Raw genomic sequence first — 15357 nt, 5'->3', positions numbered from 1 at the left:
TTGGGGAGAGAATTAAATCAGCAAGATGGGGAAACCGTGTAACAATACAAGCCCTGCCCCTTTTGCATTGCATTAACATCTTACCAAGGGCTTCCATCACAACACTTTGTCTATCGTATTTGAACTTAATCCCCATAGATCAGGGGTGTCAAACTCAAGGCCCACGGGGTGCTTAGATCTGGCCCGCGGGGCTACTCTGGAAACAGTGAAGGACTGGCCCGCGGTGCCTCTGCCAGTGAAAACGAAGCTCGGGGGAGTTGCGGTTCCCCCAAACTTCTTTTCACTGGCAGAGGGCCGCATGAAGCCGTCGCGGCTGAAAACGGGGCCCAGGAGTCGATTTCCATTGGCAGAGTGCTTGGGCCACCACAGGCACTGACAAGCGATATCTTGCTGGCCATGCCCACCACCACCATGCCCCCCCGCCCCCAGATCAAACGCAACCCTGATGTAGCTCTCAATGAAATCGTGTTTGACACCCCTGCCATAGATGATACCACCACTGGTGGTGGTGCAAACAGGATGTTTGTGCAACATTTGCAGCCATCTGGGACTTAAATTAGTGCAAGAACACCACAAACCAGCATGTGAGAATTTCTCCAAAATTCTCCTCTGGAAAAAGAAAAATCTAAAGCACATTTTTCTTTTACCTAATTAAATAAGAAGCTGGTAGCTGGCCGGTCGGCTGTTTGCTGACTGGTTTTTGTTTCTTAATCTTTTTTCATTTTGTGATCCGTTCATGAAATCCAAGGTGGATCTGGCTCTTTATCCCTTGGACTAAGGATGGTCCATCCAATGCTACCAATGAGTCTGTACAGATATAAGAGGAAGTTGTTTATAGGATTATAGAGAGCTGCTTAGTGGCCAGCAACAGAATGAATGAATTTACTGGTAAAGAAGACAAAGCAGCTTTAAAAAAAACCAAAATCAGAATCTATAAAAATACTAGAGTAGAGCTTTTGTGACATACAGGTTTATGAGTCTGTGAGAAGTTTCCTTCGCAAGGAAAAATGATAAACAAAAGTACAATACAGTCAGTCCTCAACCTATGACCACAACTGAGCCCAAAATTTATGTTGCTAAGTGAGACAGGTGTTACGTGAATTTTGTCTCATTTTATAACCTTGCCATAGTTGTTAAATGAATCACTGCAGCTGTTAAGTCAGTAACACAGTTGTCGAGTGAATCTGGCTTCCTCACTGAGTTTGCTTGTCAGAAAAGGGGATCACGTCATCCTGGGGCACTGCAATCATCCTAAATATGAACCAGTTGCCAAGCATCCAAATTTTGATCATGTGACCACGGGGATACTGCAACAGTTGTAAGTGTGAAAAGCAGTCAAGAGTCACTTTTTTTCAGTGATGCAACTCCAAATAGTCACTAAATGAACTGTTGTAAATCGAGGACCACCTGCAGTCATTGATTACAGCCTGGAATAACACTTCTCATTTATTGTTATTTCCTGACTAGGTATATTTCCTTCAGTACTAGAATACAAGTCCTTTTTAGCTGCTTAGGAGTTGTTTTCAAGCAAGAAAGATTTAGCATCAAGCTAATAAATGTTCTTTGGTTGGCTGGGAATTAAAGTCACACGCTAATTCTAGGATATAAACTCGGGCCTCGGTTATACATTCATCAAAAAGGTGGGCTGGAATCATGTCATTTCATGACCCTATTGTTGTGGTCCGCCAGCAGCCTGCAGAGCTGGCAGCAAAGTCGGACAGTGAGGAGGCTGGGGAGGAACATGGGCCAGTCCTGGAGTCTAGGGAAGGCTCAGACCAGGGCTCTGCGTCTGAGGCAGAGAAAGGGCCATCTGGGAGGTACGAGCTGCCTCTGGAGCCTCCAGAGTCGGACCTCAGCGAGGCAGAGGAACAGGGAGAGCCTGTTCCCAGTGCGTGCATGTGCAGAGCTGCCAGAAGGCAAGAACAGTTAAAACAAAAGGGATGACACAGGAGTAGGGCTTGGAGATGATTGGCCGATCTCATAAGACTTAATAGAGGGGCAAAGGCACATGGGCCTTTGCAGGAAGCAACGTTGTTAATTCTGTGCAGTTTAAAGTCTGAAGCTCTGTTTGATTCTGGACTCCATGTGGCTTTGCCAATTAGGTCTTTGGCAGCGTGTCAAGGGAGATAAAGGTGGGTGATTATCAGCCTTATCCCAAAGGGCTCTTTACAACTATATGGGACTCATCTGTGAATGAACAGAACTCACAGCTGTTAAAATAAAACAGGTTTTTGGGACCACTCATGTGTTTTACTGACTCAGGAAGCCTAGGTTGGATCACCTACAACTTTTAAAAATCCTCTAATAGAAATGAATAGAAATCCTTTCTATTAGGGAGAAAAGATTTTGCCTGGTTTGCATTTTTGCCATGTTAGGTATCTATCTACAGATCCTTTTCAGAAAAGTAAAATGTGCTTAGGACTCATGGGGGACATGGAGAAATCTCTCCCCTTGTAGACCTTTCTGCTGCTTGCATAGACCAGGCCTCAAATTAAGCCCCGGGGAGATGGGGGACTGATGGTGCATTTTTTGCTGGAAATATGTTATATCAGATCTTTTGTAAAGATACAAACTTATCCGGTAGTTGCAAACTTATGTTTCTAATAGTGTCCTCTGGGAAGTGAACAAGTCTTGTCACACGAGTTTGGAAGTTCTTGACAAAAATTACACAATTTCCTTTCCCTACACAGAATGATAGCTACTTTCAGGCAAGGTTGTTCGGTGCACCTTACTTTAAATAAACTATCTAGTTGGAAAATAGGTCTCCTCCATAAAGCATCTATATTATGCAGCCTGATTCATTGGTAAGCTAAAATTAAGGATTTTTTTTTTTCACTCAGGAACAAACAGATCCGTCTTTGGCATTTCTGAATGCATAAATCCTTATTTGAGCTAGTGTTTTAGTTTGTTTCTGCTTTTTACATAAATAATGCAAGCCCTCGCGCATAATAAGCACATTTTTAGAAAAAGTAGGTTAAAAAACTATTATTTTGCCTAGGGGAAAAGAAACAGAACGTGATAACAATCAATACAGGATACTGATAAAAAAAAATCAATTTGGCACCGGTTCCAGGTTGAGAGTTATTCCTTCCTAAGATAAACCTCACCAGGTTTACCACAAGAAAGGGGGGAAAAAGTTGCCAAAAAAAAAAAAAAGGATTTAGGAAAGACTAAAGGCATCATTGAATTGCAATCCGTACCGGGAAAGTTTCAATTGAAAAATAGACTAGAGTTAAAATCGGGCAATCTGCGATTTACGCGAAAGGAGAGAAAACCGGACGAAGGGGCCGAGAAGCCGGTGGAAGGAGCAGGAAAAAAAAACCCGCGGGACCGGAGAGCGGCTTTCCCCTCAAAGGGTTCCTTTCGTCCACCTTGGAGTTCCCGCGCTCCGCCCGCCCGCCCTCGCCTTTGCGCTTTTGCGCTCCGGAGCGCGGATCCTGCTCGCTTGGCCACGACGCGCAGCCCCGGGCTTTCCTCATGGGGGCGTCCGTCGATCGCACCGCAGGGAAGACGGGGCGTCCTACCGGGTCTTTTTTTCCTTCTCGGTTTTAGAAGAAGGCGCGCCGGTCTTTCTCCTTAATCGCCGCGCGCGCCATTTCATTACGGGGAGCTTCGCCTACAAATCCCATCCGAAGGCAGTCTCCGCCCCGTTGCGTGTGTTGGAAACCTCCTGCTTAGCCCGTGTCAGCTCCTCTTAGCGCCGTCTGGCTTCTGCACACTCAAGCAGGACTTGCGCGGCGGGCTCGCTCTCTTCTCGTCCCCCCCTTTTTTCCCCCCCACTCTCACTTAGAAGCTCCTCCCAGATCATCCCAACATTTTTATTATTATTAATTTTTTTTAAAAAAAAAAACCATTTAGTGGCGTCGTTGCCTCGGATTGCAAATCCAACCCTTAACGCGCTCCAAGTCAACTTGCCCAAACTTTTGATTCAAAACAATATCTGGGGTGGGGCGGAGAGGGGGGGGTGAAGTCTCGAAGAGGCCATCCAAGACCTGAGCCAAGAGAAAGAACATGGGTTTCAACGACCGAGGGGGTCGCAGCAGCTGCCCCCACTGCCTGGCGCTCCTCGTGCTGGTTTGTGGCGTCGGACCTCTCGCTGCCAACCGGAGAAATATCCCGCGGCGACAAGGTAAGGATTGGGGTGGCTTAATCAATCCCGGTCGTGCGTGTCCTCCAAGCCAGCAATATTGCCAAATCCCCAAAAAGTGGCCGGTGCGAGACCAGGGGGATGGCGGGAGGGCAAAGGAGCCGCGAAACAAAAAAAAAAAAAAAAGGGGGAAGGACAAAATAAAAGCTTCCCTCCAAGCAGGGAGGGAAGTGTGTGTGTGTGTGTGTGTGTACACGCGCAAATACGCACACGCGCGCGCGTGGAAGGGCGCCCTGGCGTTTACCCGAGGCTCCCTCTTCAATCCGTTATCCTTGCACACCTCCAGCTCGGTTGCTCCGCTACTATATATCCCTCTCCTGCTGGGTAAGGCTACTGAAATCCGCTGGAGCCGATTCCATGTGATCTCAATTACTTGGACGTTAGGAAAAAAAGAAAAAAAGAAAAAAAGAAAGAAACGGGGGCGGAGTGGGGAAGGGGGTGGGAAAGAAGGAGAGACTGCTTAGAAGGGGAGAGAAGCGTTTTTTTGGGGGGAAAAAAAACAAGATTTATTTAATCCACATTGACCGAATGGCTCCTAGTTTCCTGTTGCGCCACTCACAATCTGAGGAGGTTTTTTTTGTTTTGTTTTGTTTTGCTTTCTTCGCCCACCTCCCCGCCCCTGTGGCGGGGAGACCAGCCACGGTTCATTATGTACGAAACCAATTAAAGCGTCCAGACACATTGCTTGGAGAGATGACACTTTTAAGGAAGGCTTCTGACATTTGCCTCGAGACTACATCTAGGTTTTTTTTTTTAAAAAAAAACCTCTAATGACTTTACAAAAAAAAAAGCAAACTACCCAAAAGGCATCCTGTGAACATATGTGTTTTATGGTATTTTAGGATTGATCTAAAGCACTGGGGGAAAAACGATCCTAGGTTCTTTGAGAGAAAAAGGGATGGGGAGGAAATCAGGCTGCCTCCAAAGTAATTTGACTTATTTTTTTTAGGAGGTGGGGAGAGTTAAACAACAGGTGTCTTTCTCTCCCTGGGCTTTGAAAGCAGAAATTCAACAAGTGTTAATTTCTCCATCACTGTCTCCTCATGCTGAAAAATAAAAGGGGCCAGTCTTTCTGAATTACGGCAAAATACCTATTTGTAAAAGTCTAGATTGGAAAAGACTGTTTCCTCAGGGAAGTTATTGCAATGTGAAATCTAAAATAGTAGGCTAGAATCATTCACCTCTGTAACCCCATTTACTCCAGTGGAAGACTTTCTGGACAGAAGGTGATCTTTGCATTCAATCAGTGTTCAGTGTGAGCGAAATTATTAGGCAGTAGTGCTTTTTAGCAAAAAAAAAAATTAAGAGGAAGCAAATAACTTGTCTTTGAAACGTATCTTGTAGCTTCTAAATATGCTTTTCCTAATATAGCTGAAACAAACTTTTCTTCCTCTTCTCTCATTAGAAGCTGGTTTAATTATACAACTTTATCATTCGTGCTAGGGTTCAATGTAACAAACAGTTGGCAGAGATTTATTTATTGTTTATTTATTTATTGGTTCAATTTATATGTCGCCCATTCTCCAGAGACTCAGGGCGGCTTACAATGCGTTAAGCAATAGCCTTCATACTTTAGTATATACCTGCTTAGTAGGGCTTTCGGTCCCCCCCAAGCGGTGTTCTTTTTTATACAAAGTCAGCTTATTGCCCCCACAATCTGGGTCCTCATTTTACCTACCTCGAAAGGATGGAAGGCTGAGTCAACCTTGAGCCTGGTGAGATTTGAACTTGCAGTAATTGCAGGCAGCTGGTGCTAGTTAACAGCACTTTAGTCTGCTGCACCACCAAGGCTCTTTCAGATGTCCCATATTCTCTTCGTCTCCTTAAAGCTTGATGGCTCATGGGATAACAGGGCTTGCATGCAGATCCTTGACCCTGTTACTGCACCAAAAGGGAGCATGGTACTTGGATAAGGCCTTCTGGCTTTATTTATTTTGTTTAATTAGTATATTGTTATCCCACTATCATTTTATAAGTAGCTCAAGGTGGCAAACATACACAATACACCTTCCTCCTCCTGTTTTTCTCCCACAACTACAACTTTGGGAGCTGGACTGGGCTGAGAAAGAGCAACTGGCCCAAAGTTACCCAGTCAAGCTTTCATGCCTAAGCTGGAATGAACTCACAGACTCTAGGCCAGTAGGTTAACTACCACACAAAACCGGCTACAGAAATTGGCCAATGTAGGAGTCCTCCTGTAGATTCTAATCTGTTTTTTTAAAAATGAGATGATAAAGCAAGTGTAAATATAAAAGTATATTTTATATATGGAACTGTTCATTTGGAAGGGATGTTAGTTAACTCAATTTTTGAGGTGATAGTGTATGCTGAAAGATAGACCAAAGATGGTGTATGCAGAAGGCCTACATTTCAAAACCAGTATCTTCAGATCAAGTGGGAAAGACAACTTCCCAAAAATCTTGGAGAGCTGTGCTAATGTGCCTTATTCATTCAGCCCAATTTAACTGAAGACTTCTAAAATGGGTCTAGACAACCTGCATATATTTAAAGAAATGTGCAAAATCCCTCAATGTGCATCTAGCATGAGTGATAAAGGGACCTTTTTGTGAGCTGTTCCACTGCCCCCAAACAAATCCTGATTTCCCCTGCACTGAATCTGGTGGCCAGACAGGTCAATGTTGGAGAACCAGGTCATCCAGCTCAAATCTGCATTTCCCCATATTCATTCCATGCAAGGCAAGGGTTGGGAACCAGAGAATAGAATAGAATAGAATAGAATAGAATAGAATAGAATAGAATAGAATAGAATAGAATAGAATAGAACAGAACAGAACAGAACAGAACAGAACAGAACAGAACAGAACAGAACAGAACAGAACAGAACAGAATAGAATTGTTTATTGGCCAGGTGTGATTGGACACACAAGGAATTTGTCTTGGAGCCTATGCTCTCAGTGTACATAAAAGACAAGATACGTTCATCAAGAATCATAAGGTACAACACTTAATGATAGTCATAGGGTACAAATAAGCAATCAGGACACAATCAATATAAATCGTAGGGATACAAGCAACAAAGTTACAGTCATACAGTCATAAGTGGGAGGAGATGGGTGATGGGAACGATGAGAAGATTAATAGTAGTGCAGACTTAGTAAGTAGTTTGACAGTGTTGAGGGAATTATTTGTTTAGCAGAGTGATGGCGTTCGGGGAAAAACTGTTCTTGTGTCTAGTTGTTCTGGTGTGCAGTGCTCTATCCGCCACCATGATCATTAGTGAAGAGTTATGAGAGTTGTGTCCCATGATATTTGGAAGGCTACAAGTTCTGCATCCCTGTTTTGGAATTAGCTTCATTCAGAGTGGATCATCTTGACTTTATTTTTTTTAACCATACTCTATGGATAAACCTAGCATCAGGTTCTTCTATCTATAATAGCTTATTAATACTTAGGAACTGCTTTCTAATATAAGCAAGAATTGCGCTTGGTTATCATGAGAGACAGTTTGATGTAGTAGTTAAGGCATCAGTCTAGAAAACAGGAGACTAAGACTAATCCTGCTTTAGGCATGAAGCCAGTGGGTCACCTTGGATCAGTCACTTTTTCTCAGCCCTAGAAAGGAGACAATGGCAAATCACTTCAGAAAAACCTTGCCAAGAAAACTGCAGGGATTTGTCCAGGCAGTTGATAGGAGTCAACACCGACTGGAAGCCATCTCCCTTTAAGAAAACCCCCCATCTTTTGTGAGTCTTTGCCTTTTCCCTTCATTGTGTGACGCAGTAGTTAGAGTGCAGTAGTGCAGGCTACTTCTGCTGTCTGCCTGCTGCCTGCAATTTGGCAGTTCGAATCTCACCAGGCTCAAGCCTTCCATCCTTCAAAGGTCAGTAAAATGGGGACCCAGATTGTTGGGGGCAATATGCTGACTCTATGTAAACTGCTTAGAGAGGAGCTGTAAAGCACTATGAAGTGGTATATAAGTCTAAGCGCTATTGCTATTCACTTTTTCCCTTTTATTTAGGTCAGTCTGACATATGAAAAATACTTTACATACCCATAAGCAATTCTTAAGGGAGGGATATGTGAAAGCTAATGAAGGTCTTCCAAAAAGGAAGGAAGCCAGGAAGGCCAAACAGCAGACTGTTCCTTCAAGAAAGTCATTAATAAAACCGGATGCATCTTTGTAAGAGCTGCTGACCCTTCCTCAGTGTGGTTTCGCTTTCAGTGTTCTAGATTTTTAAAATATTGAATAATACCTTCTATCAATTCCCCCAAAATAGGTATCATCTAATTGCCCAAATCACAATACATTCTTTTAAAACTTATATTATACTTTCTAGAAACTGCTAATCATCAAAATCTTTTCCCCATAATTTAATTGTACTATTCCTAGTGAAATGCAAACTAAATCATATTTGGAAATGCTAAACCACTGACCAATAATTTTCTTTTATGTTTAAACCCTGCAGTGGCATTCAAGCTTTTGGTCAATACTTGGAGGTTAATTGATAGTTAATATTCTCCAGCACCGAATATGCACTTGATTTTGTCTTCTAGTGTTATTCAGTATGGCAAACTTTCATTTATTTTTTTCGCAAAGTGAAGTGGATTTGTTGTTTGACATGGAAATAGGTATGAGAGAAGAGGGGAGAAGTCATATTTGTGAAGTCCAAGAGAGGACCTAAGTTTTCTTAAAAGTATTTGCAAGTAATGATATTCTTCTTCGTAGTTCCTAAAAGTAGTTCCTAAAAGGAAGGCCTTCTGCCACCAATAGCCTCCCACCGGCCAGTACGCTCGCACAGAGAGGGCCTCCTCAGGGTGCCGTCCGCCAGACAGTGTCGGCTGGCAACCCCCAAGGGGAGAGCCTTCTCTGTGGTGGCGCCCACCCTCTGGAATAACCTTCCCCCAGAGATATGTACAATACCAGACCTCCGGACTTTTTGTTGGGCCCTGAAAACTTATTTATTTCACCTAGCCGGGCTGGCTTGATCCCACAGTTTTTGGTTAAATTTTATTGATTTTAATTGGGTTGTTTTAAATTGCGGCCAAAAATATTTAATTATTTTTAAACTGTTTTTAAATTTTGTATGTTCTGTTTTATTCTGGCTGTTCACCGCCCTGAGTCCTGCTGGAGAAGGGCGGTATACAAATTAAAACAAGTAAATAAATAAATAAATATGATTTGAGTAAGGAAGAGATGAGATCTAAGTCTGGTTAGGGCAAGCTCTAAATGTGTAAGAGCTATTTTTTCTACCACTTTAGAAAAAGTTGGAGCCTTGATCAGTGGTGAAATCCAATTTTTTTTTACTACTGGTTCTGTGGGTGTGGCTTGGTGGGCGTGGCATGGGAAGAATACTGCAAAATCCCCATTCCCTCCCCACTCCTGGGAGAAGGATATTGCAAAATCTCCATTCCCACCCCACTCTGGGGCAGTCAGAGGTGGTATTTGCCGGTTCTCCAAACTACTCAAAATTTCCACTACCGGTTCTCCAGAACCTGCTGGATTTCACCCCTGGTCTTGATGCTTCTATCAAATAAGTGACTGGCAAGGGGGGAGGGGGGTTGAATTTCAGGATCAGAGGTGGGTTTCAGCAGGTTTGACCAGTTCTGGAGAATCAGTAGCGGAAATTTTGAGTAGTTAGGAGAACTGGTAGTAAAACTTCTGACTGGCCCCAACCCCATCTATTCTCTGCCTCCCAAGTCCCAGCTGATCGGGAGGAAATGGAGATTTTGCAGTAACCTTTCCCTGGATTGGGGAGGGAATGGAGATTTTACAGTATCTTTCCCCTGCCATGCCCACCAAGCCACACTCCCAGAACCCGTAGTAAAATTTTTTGAAACCCACCACTGTTCAGGATGTACATCTGTTAAATGCAATCCTATTCTACCCTTCACTCATTGATTCAACCTCCTGAAATCCCACAAAGGGACGGAGTCTTTAAGAACTGTACAGTAAAACAGATTACAGGCTCAGATTGAGAAAACAGAAGGGAGTTTTAAATGAACCTTGTATACTTATAATAGGGACGCTGGAGGACACTGTCAACTGTGGGCCAACTGTGGGATTGCCCACAGAATTGGTACTACATACATATAACATCCAGAATGTGTTGGAACGATCTCTCTGTTTATCCATGGATATTATTATGCAGAAAAATTCTGCAATCATTTATTTTTAAAAAAATCATTTTGCATTCCATTCCATCAAACACACATGGCTTCATAGTCCCCTTGTGTGGTCATTCAGTGCATGGATTCTCCCTATATCAGGGGTGTCAAACTCAATTTCATTGAGGACCACATCAGGGTTGTGTTTGACCTCCGGAGGCTGGGGTGGGCGTGGCCAGGGTGGGCATGGTCAGAGTGGGCGTGGCCAGCTTCACATCACTCATGTTGGGGGTGCCTGTGCTGGCCTAGGCGGGGCTGGGGGGATCCATTGTCTCTAGCGGAGGAAGGTGACACTAGGGAGAGTGCCAAACCTTTGTCCTCCAGAGAAGCTTCGCTGTCCCTCTTAGAGGCACCAGAGGCAGTCCTTTTCTATTTCCAGGGGGCCCCATGGGCCACATCTAAGCACCCCGTGGGCTGGGGCCGGCCCACTGGCCTTGAGTTTGACACCTCTGCCTTATATGGAAACAATAGGGTGGAATGTTGCTCTATACATACATTGAGCTCTATGCTCAATTACCTGATCATAACAAGAACTCTCACGCATCCTATTTCCCACAGGAAAATCAATCTGGGGTTTGTTAGGCGAGGTGGCGCAGTGGTTAGAGTGCAGTACTGCAGGCTACTTCAGCTGACTGCTAGCTGCAGTTCGGCAGTTCAAATCTCACTGGCTCAAGGTTGACTCAACCTTCCATCCTTCCAAGGTGGGTAAAATGAGGACTCAGATTGTTGGGGGCAATATGCTGACTCTGTAAACTGCTTAGAGAGGGCTGTAAAAGCACTACGAAGTGGTATATAAGTCTAAGTGCTATTGTTATAGTGGTAAAAGACCTGGGAATAGAACCCAGGAGATGATGAGTTCTAGTCCTGCCTTAAGCACAAAAACAGCTGGGTGACTTTGGGCCAGCTATTTCATTTCAGTCCTAGAAGATAATGGCAGATCTGTTTTGAAAAAGGTTGCCAAGTAAACTGTGTAGTTGCCAAGAATCAAGACACAATGGAAGGAATCAATAAATAATATACACAGCTTGTAGATGGATGGGGACTCCATTTGGACTGATGATTGCAATCCGTTGTATCGGTTTAATGTGTTTGTTTTGTCTGCTTATTTTTAAGGACTGCTGTTTTGCTTGACTCAAAAACCTGGGTCTTAATCTGGGATGAGTCTAGTTTATGCAGTTAAGGAAGCAAGCAAGCAAGCAAGAATTCTTATTCAGAAACATAGCTTCTCATGTTATTTCACATAGTCAGCCTATTGCCCCCAACAATCTGGGTCCTTATTTTACCCACCTCGGAAGGATGGAAGGCTGAGTCAACCTTGAGCCTAATACTCAAGATACTTTTCCACCCTGGAAAAATAGAACCAGTATGAAATGTTCACATAAATTATGAACACTTAAATTAATATTAAAACAAATTAACAATTAAAAGCACAGTGAAAGGAATGTAGCTTCGTTTTTTTTAAAAAAAAAAAAATCCTGAGAGATGGGAGACCAAACACTGAATTCCTCTCCATCTGAGAAGAGGACCCTAACATCCATGCCAGAAAAATAGCTCTGAGCATCTTCTCAAAGAATTCTGTACATCAGAATAGCTGTACAATAGTAACAGGAGAAGTGTCTTTAGATAGGCAGGTCTTAAGCAGTTTTTTAAGCCTCAGAATTTGTATCTATTTCCACAAGCCTGTGCTGTGCTTCCTCATAGTGGTAGCTACTCCTGGGAAAAATGAGTGAAAAATGTTTTTTTTAAAAAAGTTTTTTATTTTTTTTCCTCATAAACATATCTTAAATGTACAGTTTCTTATCTAACATACATATTTTCTTTTAGCTTTCATAGTAATACAATCTTCATCCTAAAGAATTTAAGTATATTCAGGGTTGCTCTTCTACCATTTCATCTCCCTTGTTTTACAACAATCCTTCTTCTCCCTCTCCTCTCTTTCCTTTCCCTCCCTTCTTCCATCTACTCTTCTACTTTCTTCTTTCCTTCTCGCCTTCTCCTTCTCTACTTCCTCTTCCTTTCCCCCACACCTCCCTTCTTCATCCCTTCTAACCTTCTCTCCTACTGTTATTTCCCCTCTCTTTCTTCCTCTCCTTTTCCCTTTCTTCTTTCCCTCTCTCTCCTTCCTCTCTTCTCTCCTCTATCCCTGTCCATTCTCTCTCTATTGTTGTATTCATTTTCAATTTAGTATTTTCCAAAGTGGTATTCGAGCAATCCCGATTTTTACTTTCTTTTCAATTACTTTTTCATTTTACTAAATTCACACATATCATCATAAATGTATATTTATATAATAACATTTTCTTTCTCCCCCCTGCCAAAAAAAAAGAAATAGAAACCCAGAAGACACCTATGTAAATTGAAAAGAGTGAAAAATGTATTTATTATTATTATTTATTAGTTCGATTTATATATGCCGCCCTTCTCCGGAGACTCAGGGCGGCTTACAATGCATTAAGCAATAGCCTTCATACTTTTGTATATATCTGCTTAGTAGGGCTTTTTGGGCCCCCCTGAGCGGTGTTCTATTTTATACAAAGTCAGCTTATTGCCCCCACAAATCGGGTCCTCATTTGACCTATCTCGAAAGGATGAAAGGCTGAGTCTACCTTGAGCCTGGTGAGAATTGAACTCGCAGTAATTGCAGGCAGCTGGCAGCTAAGTACTACTTTAACAGCAGCAGTTTAGTCCACTGCGCCACCAAGGCTCAAAAATGTTGAGAGTGTACTGTATGCCAAAACTATATATCCCCAGAAATGTCACCCAAGGTGTGGCAGTCATCCCAAATGCCCAGGTAAAGAAAGCAGGCACCTATATGGGAAAACAATTATAGGAAGATGCAGTGGCAGATAGATGACTTTGTAAAGGCATCTGTTCATACTACTCAGAAAAAAGCAATGGTAAACCACTTCTCTCTATTTATCAAGAAAACCGCATGTATAGAAATGCTCAAATGATGGACGATGTAGTACCAAATATGGGCCCCAGGCTGGAGGCCATTCAACACGCTCCTGGGGAAGAGCTAAGGATCTTTTGGAGTACTAATGGTGTTTATGACATGGCTAGATTAAAGCCTTCAGGATGTCTATTTGTTGACATACAAGAAAACAACAGAAGCTGCAAAGATGGAATTACAGTAGAAACATGGAATGTAAGACACACGAACACAGGAAAGCTCAACACAACACAATTTTTTTTTCTCACGGTTAAAAATCTATCCATGTGGTCACTAGGAGTCGAAAGTGACTTGATGGCGCATTATCAATCGATCACTTGTATATAAGGCAGCGTGATCATTATGAGCCTTCAGTTTGGAAGGCATGCAGACATTTTGGTCTAAGTGCCCAGTGGCACATGTTTTGACGACTGCAGGATTGGGAGCAGCTGGGATTTTAAACAATGGAGATTTTCATGCTCATGAATGGGTAGCAGGCGGAAGAAGTCAGGCCGCAATTCTATTGAAAAGTAATGATGGGCCTTTCATGAAGTGGTGGTTTTGTGAAGGCCACGGGTTCTGAAAGAGGGCACTTAAAAGTGCATAAAAGCCCCTCAGAGTCTTTTGCTATAGTTGACCTGAAGCAGAATTCCCCCTTACGTCACTGAGGTTTTTGTAGGCATAAGTATCAAGGGCAACGTTAAGAGCCTTGATGTTGAAATGTTTGAGGAACCAATTAAAACGATCTTTGTATTCCGTATAATTCCCCCCCTGTCCCCGTCCCCCCCCCCCAGCTGCTTTTCCAAAATAAATCTGTGTAGAGCAAAAATGCAGAGTCCAAAATGGCAGTGGGACCACTCACTGTTTTAAGTCATAATGCAAGGGGCAAAATTACTGGCAAACTTTTGCAAGCTTAAAATGTATGGGGGGGGGCTGCCTAAGATGTTCCTTAAAATGCATATTAATTATATTCCAACTGAGAGGTCATCAAAATCTCTTTTTGTATCTGTTCTCAAACTTATAAGCATCTCTACCAACAGGGAGTACATTTAAAGTTTCTGAATGCATTTCATTCAGCCATTGTGGTTTGCAACGAACAAGGCATGAACAAGGCAACTGTGGCATGTTCGATGTGCAAACCCAATGATTGTGCAGACACAACAGTGGTCCCCATTAATGTGTCATGTTAGTGAAGAAGAATGAATCATTCTCTAAATTGGGTGAATGGTATTTTTTTTAGATATGAGGAACATTGTTCCCTCTTCAGTGGCTCCATAAGGAATGGTGGTAGGCAAGATGAAATGTCAGGGTAATGCATAGACATGCCCCTTTTAAAAACTCCTGGTTGCACAATTATTGCCCAGTCCTAATTTATGCATTATGCATACATGTAAACAAAAGTCATATCTGCAAATAGAATTTTCTGTTGGCAGGCAGGCAGTCCTGGTTGAAATTTTGTAGTAGCAAACACGTGTCCTAAGAACTCAGCTGAAATATCCCTATTGAGAAAAGAAATCGGGATGAATGTTGGTCTCACATATTCTCCCTTGTCTTCTTAGCTTTTAAAACATATGAAGAACTGTTACAGGAATTGGGTGTGTCTAGTGAAAAGAAGGACTAGAAGAGACATGATAGCAATGGACGGAAACTAATCAAGGAGAGAAGCAATCTAGAAGCAATCTAATGAGAAATTTCCTAATGATGTGAATAATCACCCAGTGGCATGGTTTACCTTCAGAGGTTGTGGGTGCCACATCGCTGTAGGCTTTTAAGAAGAGAATGGACAGCCATTTGTCTGAAATGGTATAGAGTCTTCTGCTTGAGCAGGGGGTTGGACTAGAAGACCTCCAAGGTCCCTTTCAACTCTGTAATTCTATGTATTATTCTATGTTAAGTATCCAATTACAGCTAGTCCACTGTACTGTGGGAACCTATTCATAATATCTGAAGTCAGGTTCCAGTTAAAGGCTATGGAATTATTCCAGAGGGAATATCTTACAGAGGAATAAGTTTAGATCTTCTGTTCATTGGGAGTACTTATTAATTGAACTCATCATAATTTAGACGAACTAGTATATCAAAAATTTGTCCCTAATGTAGTAAATTCTTCTTATAGCCTTGCAAATGTCAGATTAGTTCATTTGGTCAGAAT

The 15357-nt window shown here is 42.6% G+C and overlaps 1 protein-coding gene across 2 annotated transcripts in view; it reads left to right on the top strand.

Moving 5' to 3' along the window:
- The first annotated feature begins 4011 nt into the window (after positions 1-4011).
- The window catches only part of EGFLAM (EGF like, fibronectin type III and laminin G domains), a 123380-nt gene continuing 112034 nt past the window's right edge, over positions 4012-15357 (top strand). For both annotated transcript variants that reach the window (XM_070935934.1, XM_070935933.1), the window contains exon 1: positions 4012-4129. In XM_070935934.1, coding sequence (XP_070792035.1) covers positions 4012-4129 — 118 coding nt within the window. The remainder of the gene's footprint in view (positions 4130-15357) is intronic.

This window comes from Pituophis catenifer, unplaced genomic scaffold (genome assembly GCF_029215685.1).
Source record: "Pituophis catenifer annectens isolate HBS135680 unplaced genomic scaffold, rPitCat1.0.hap2 SCAF_2, whole genome shotgun sequence".
NCBI classification, from domain to species: Eukaryota; Metazoa; Chordata; class Lepidosauria; order Squamata; family Colubridae; genus Pituophis; species Pituophis catenifer.
This window is presented reverse-complemented; position numbering and strand designations above follow the sequence as displayed.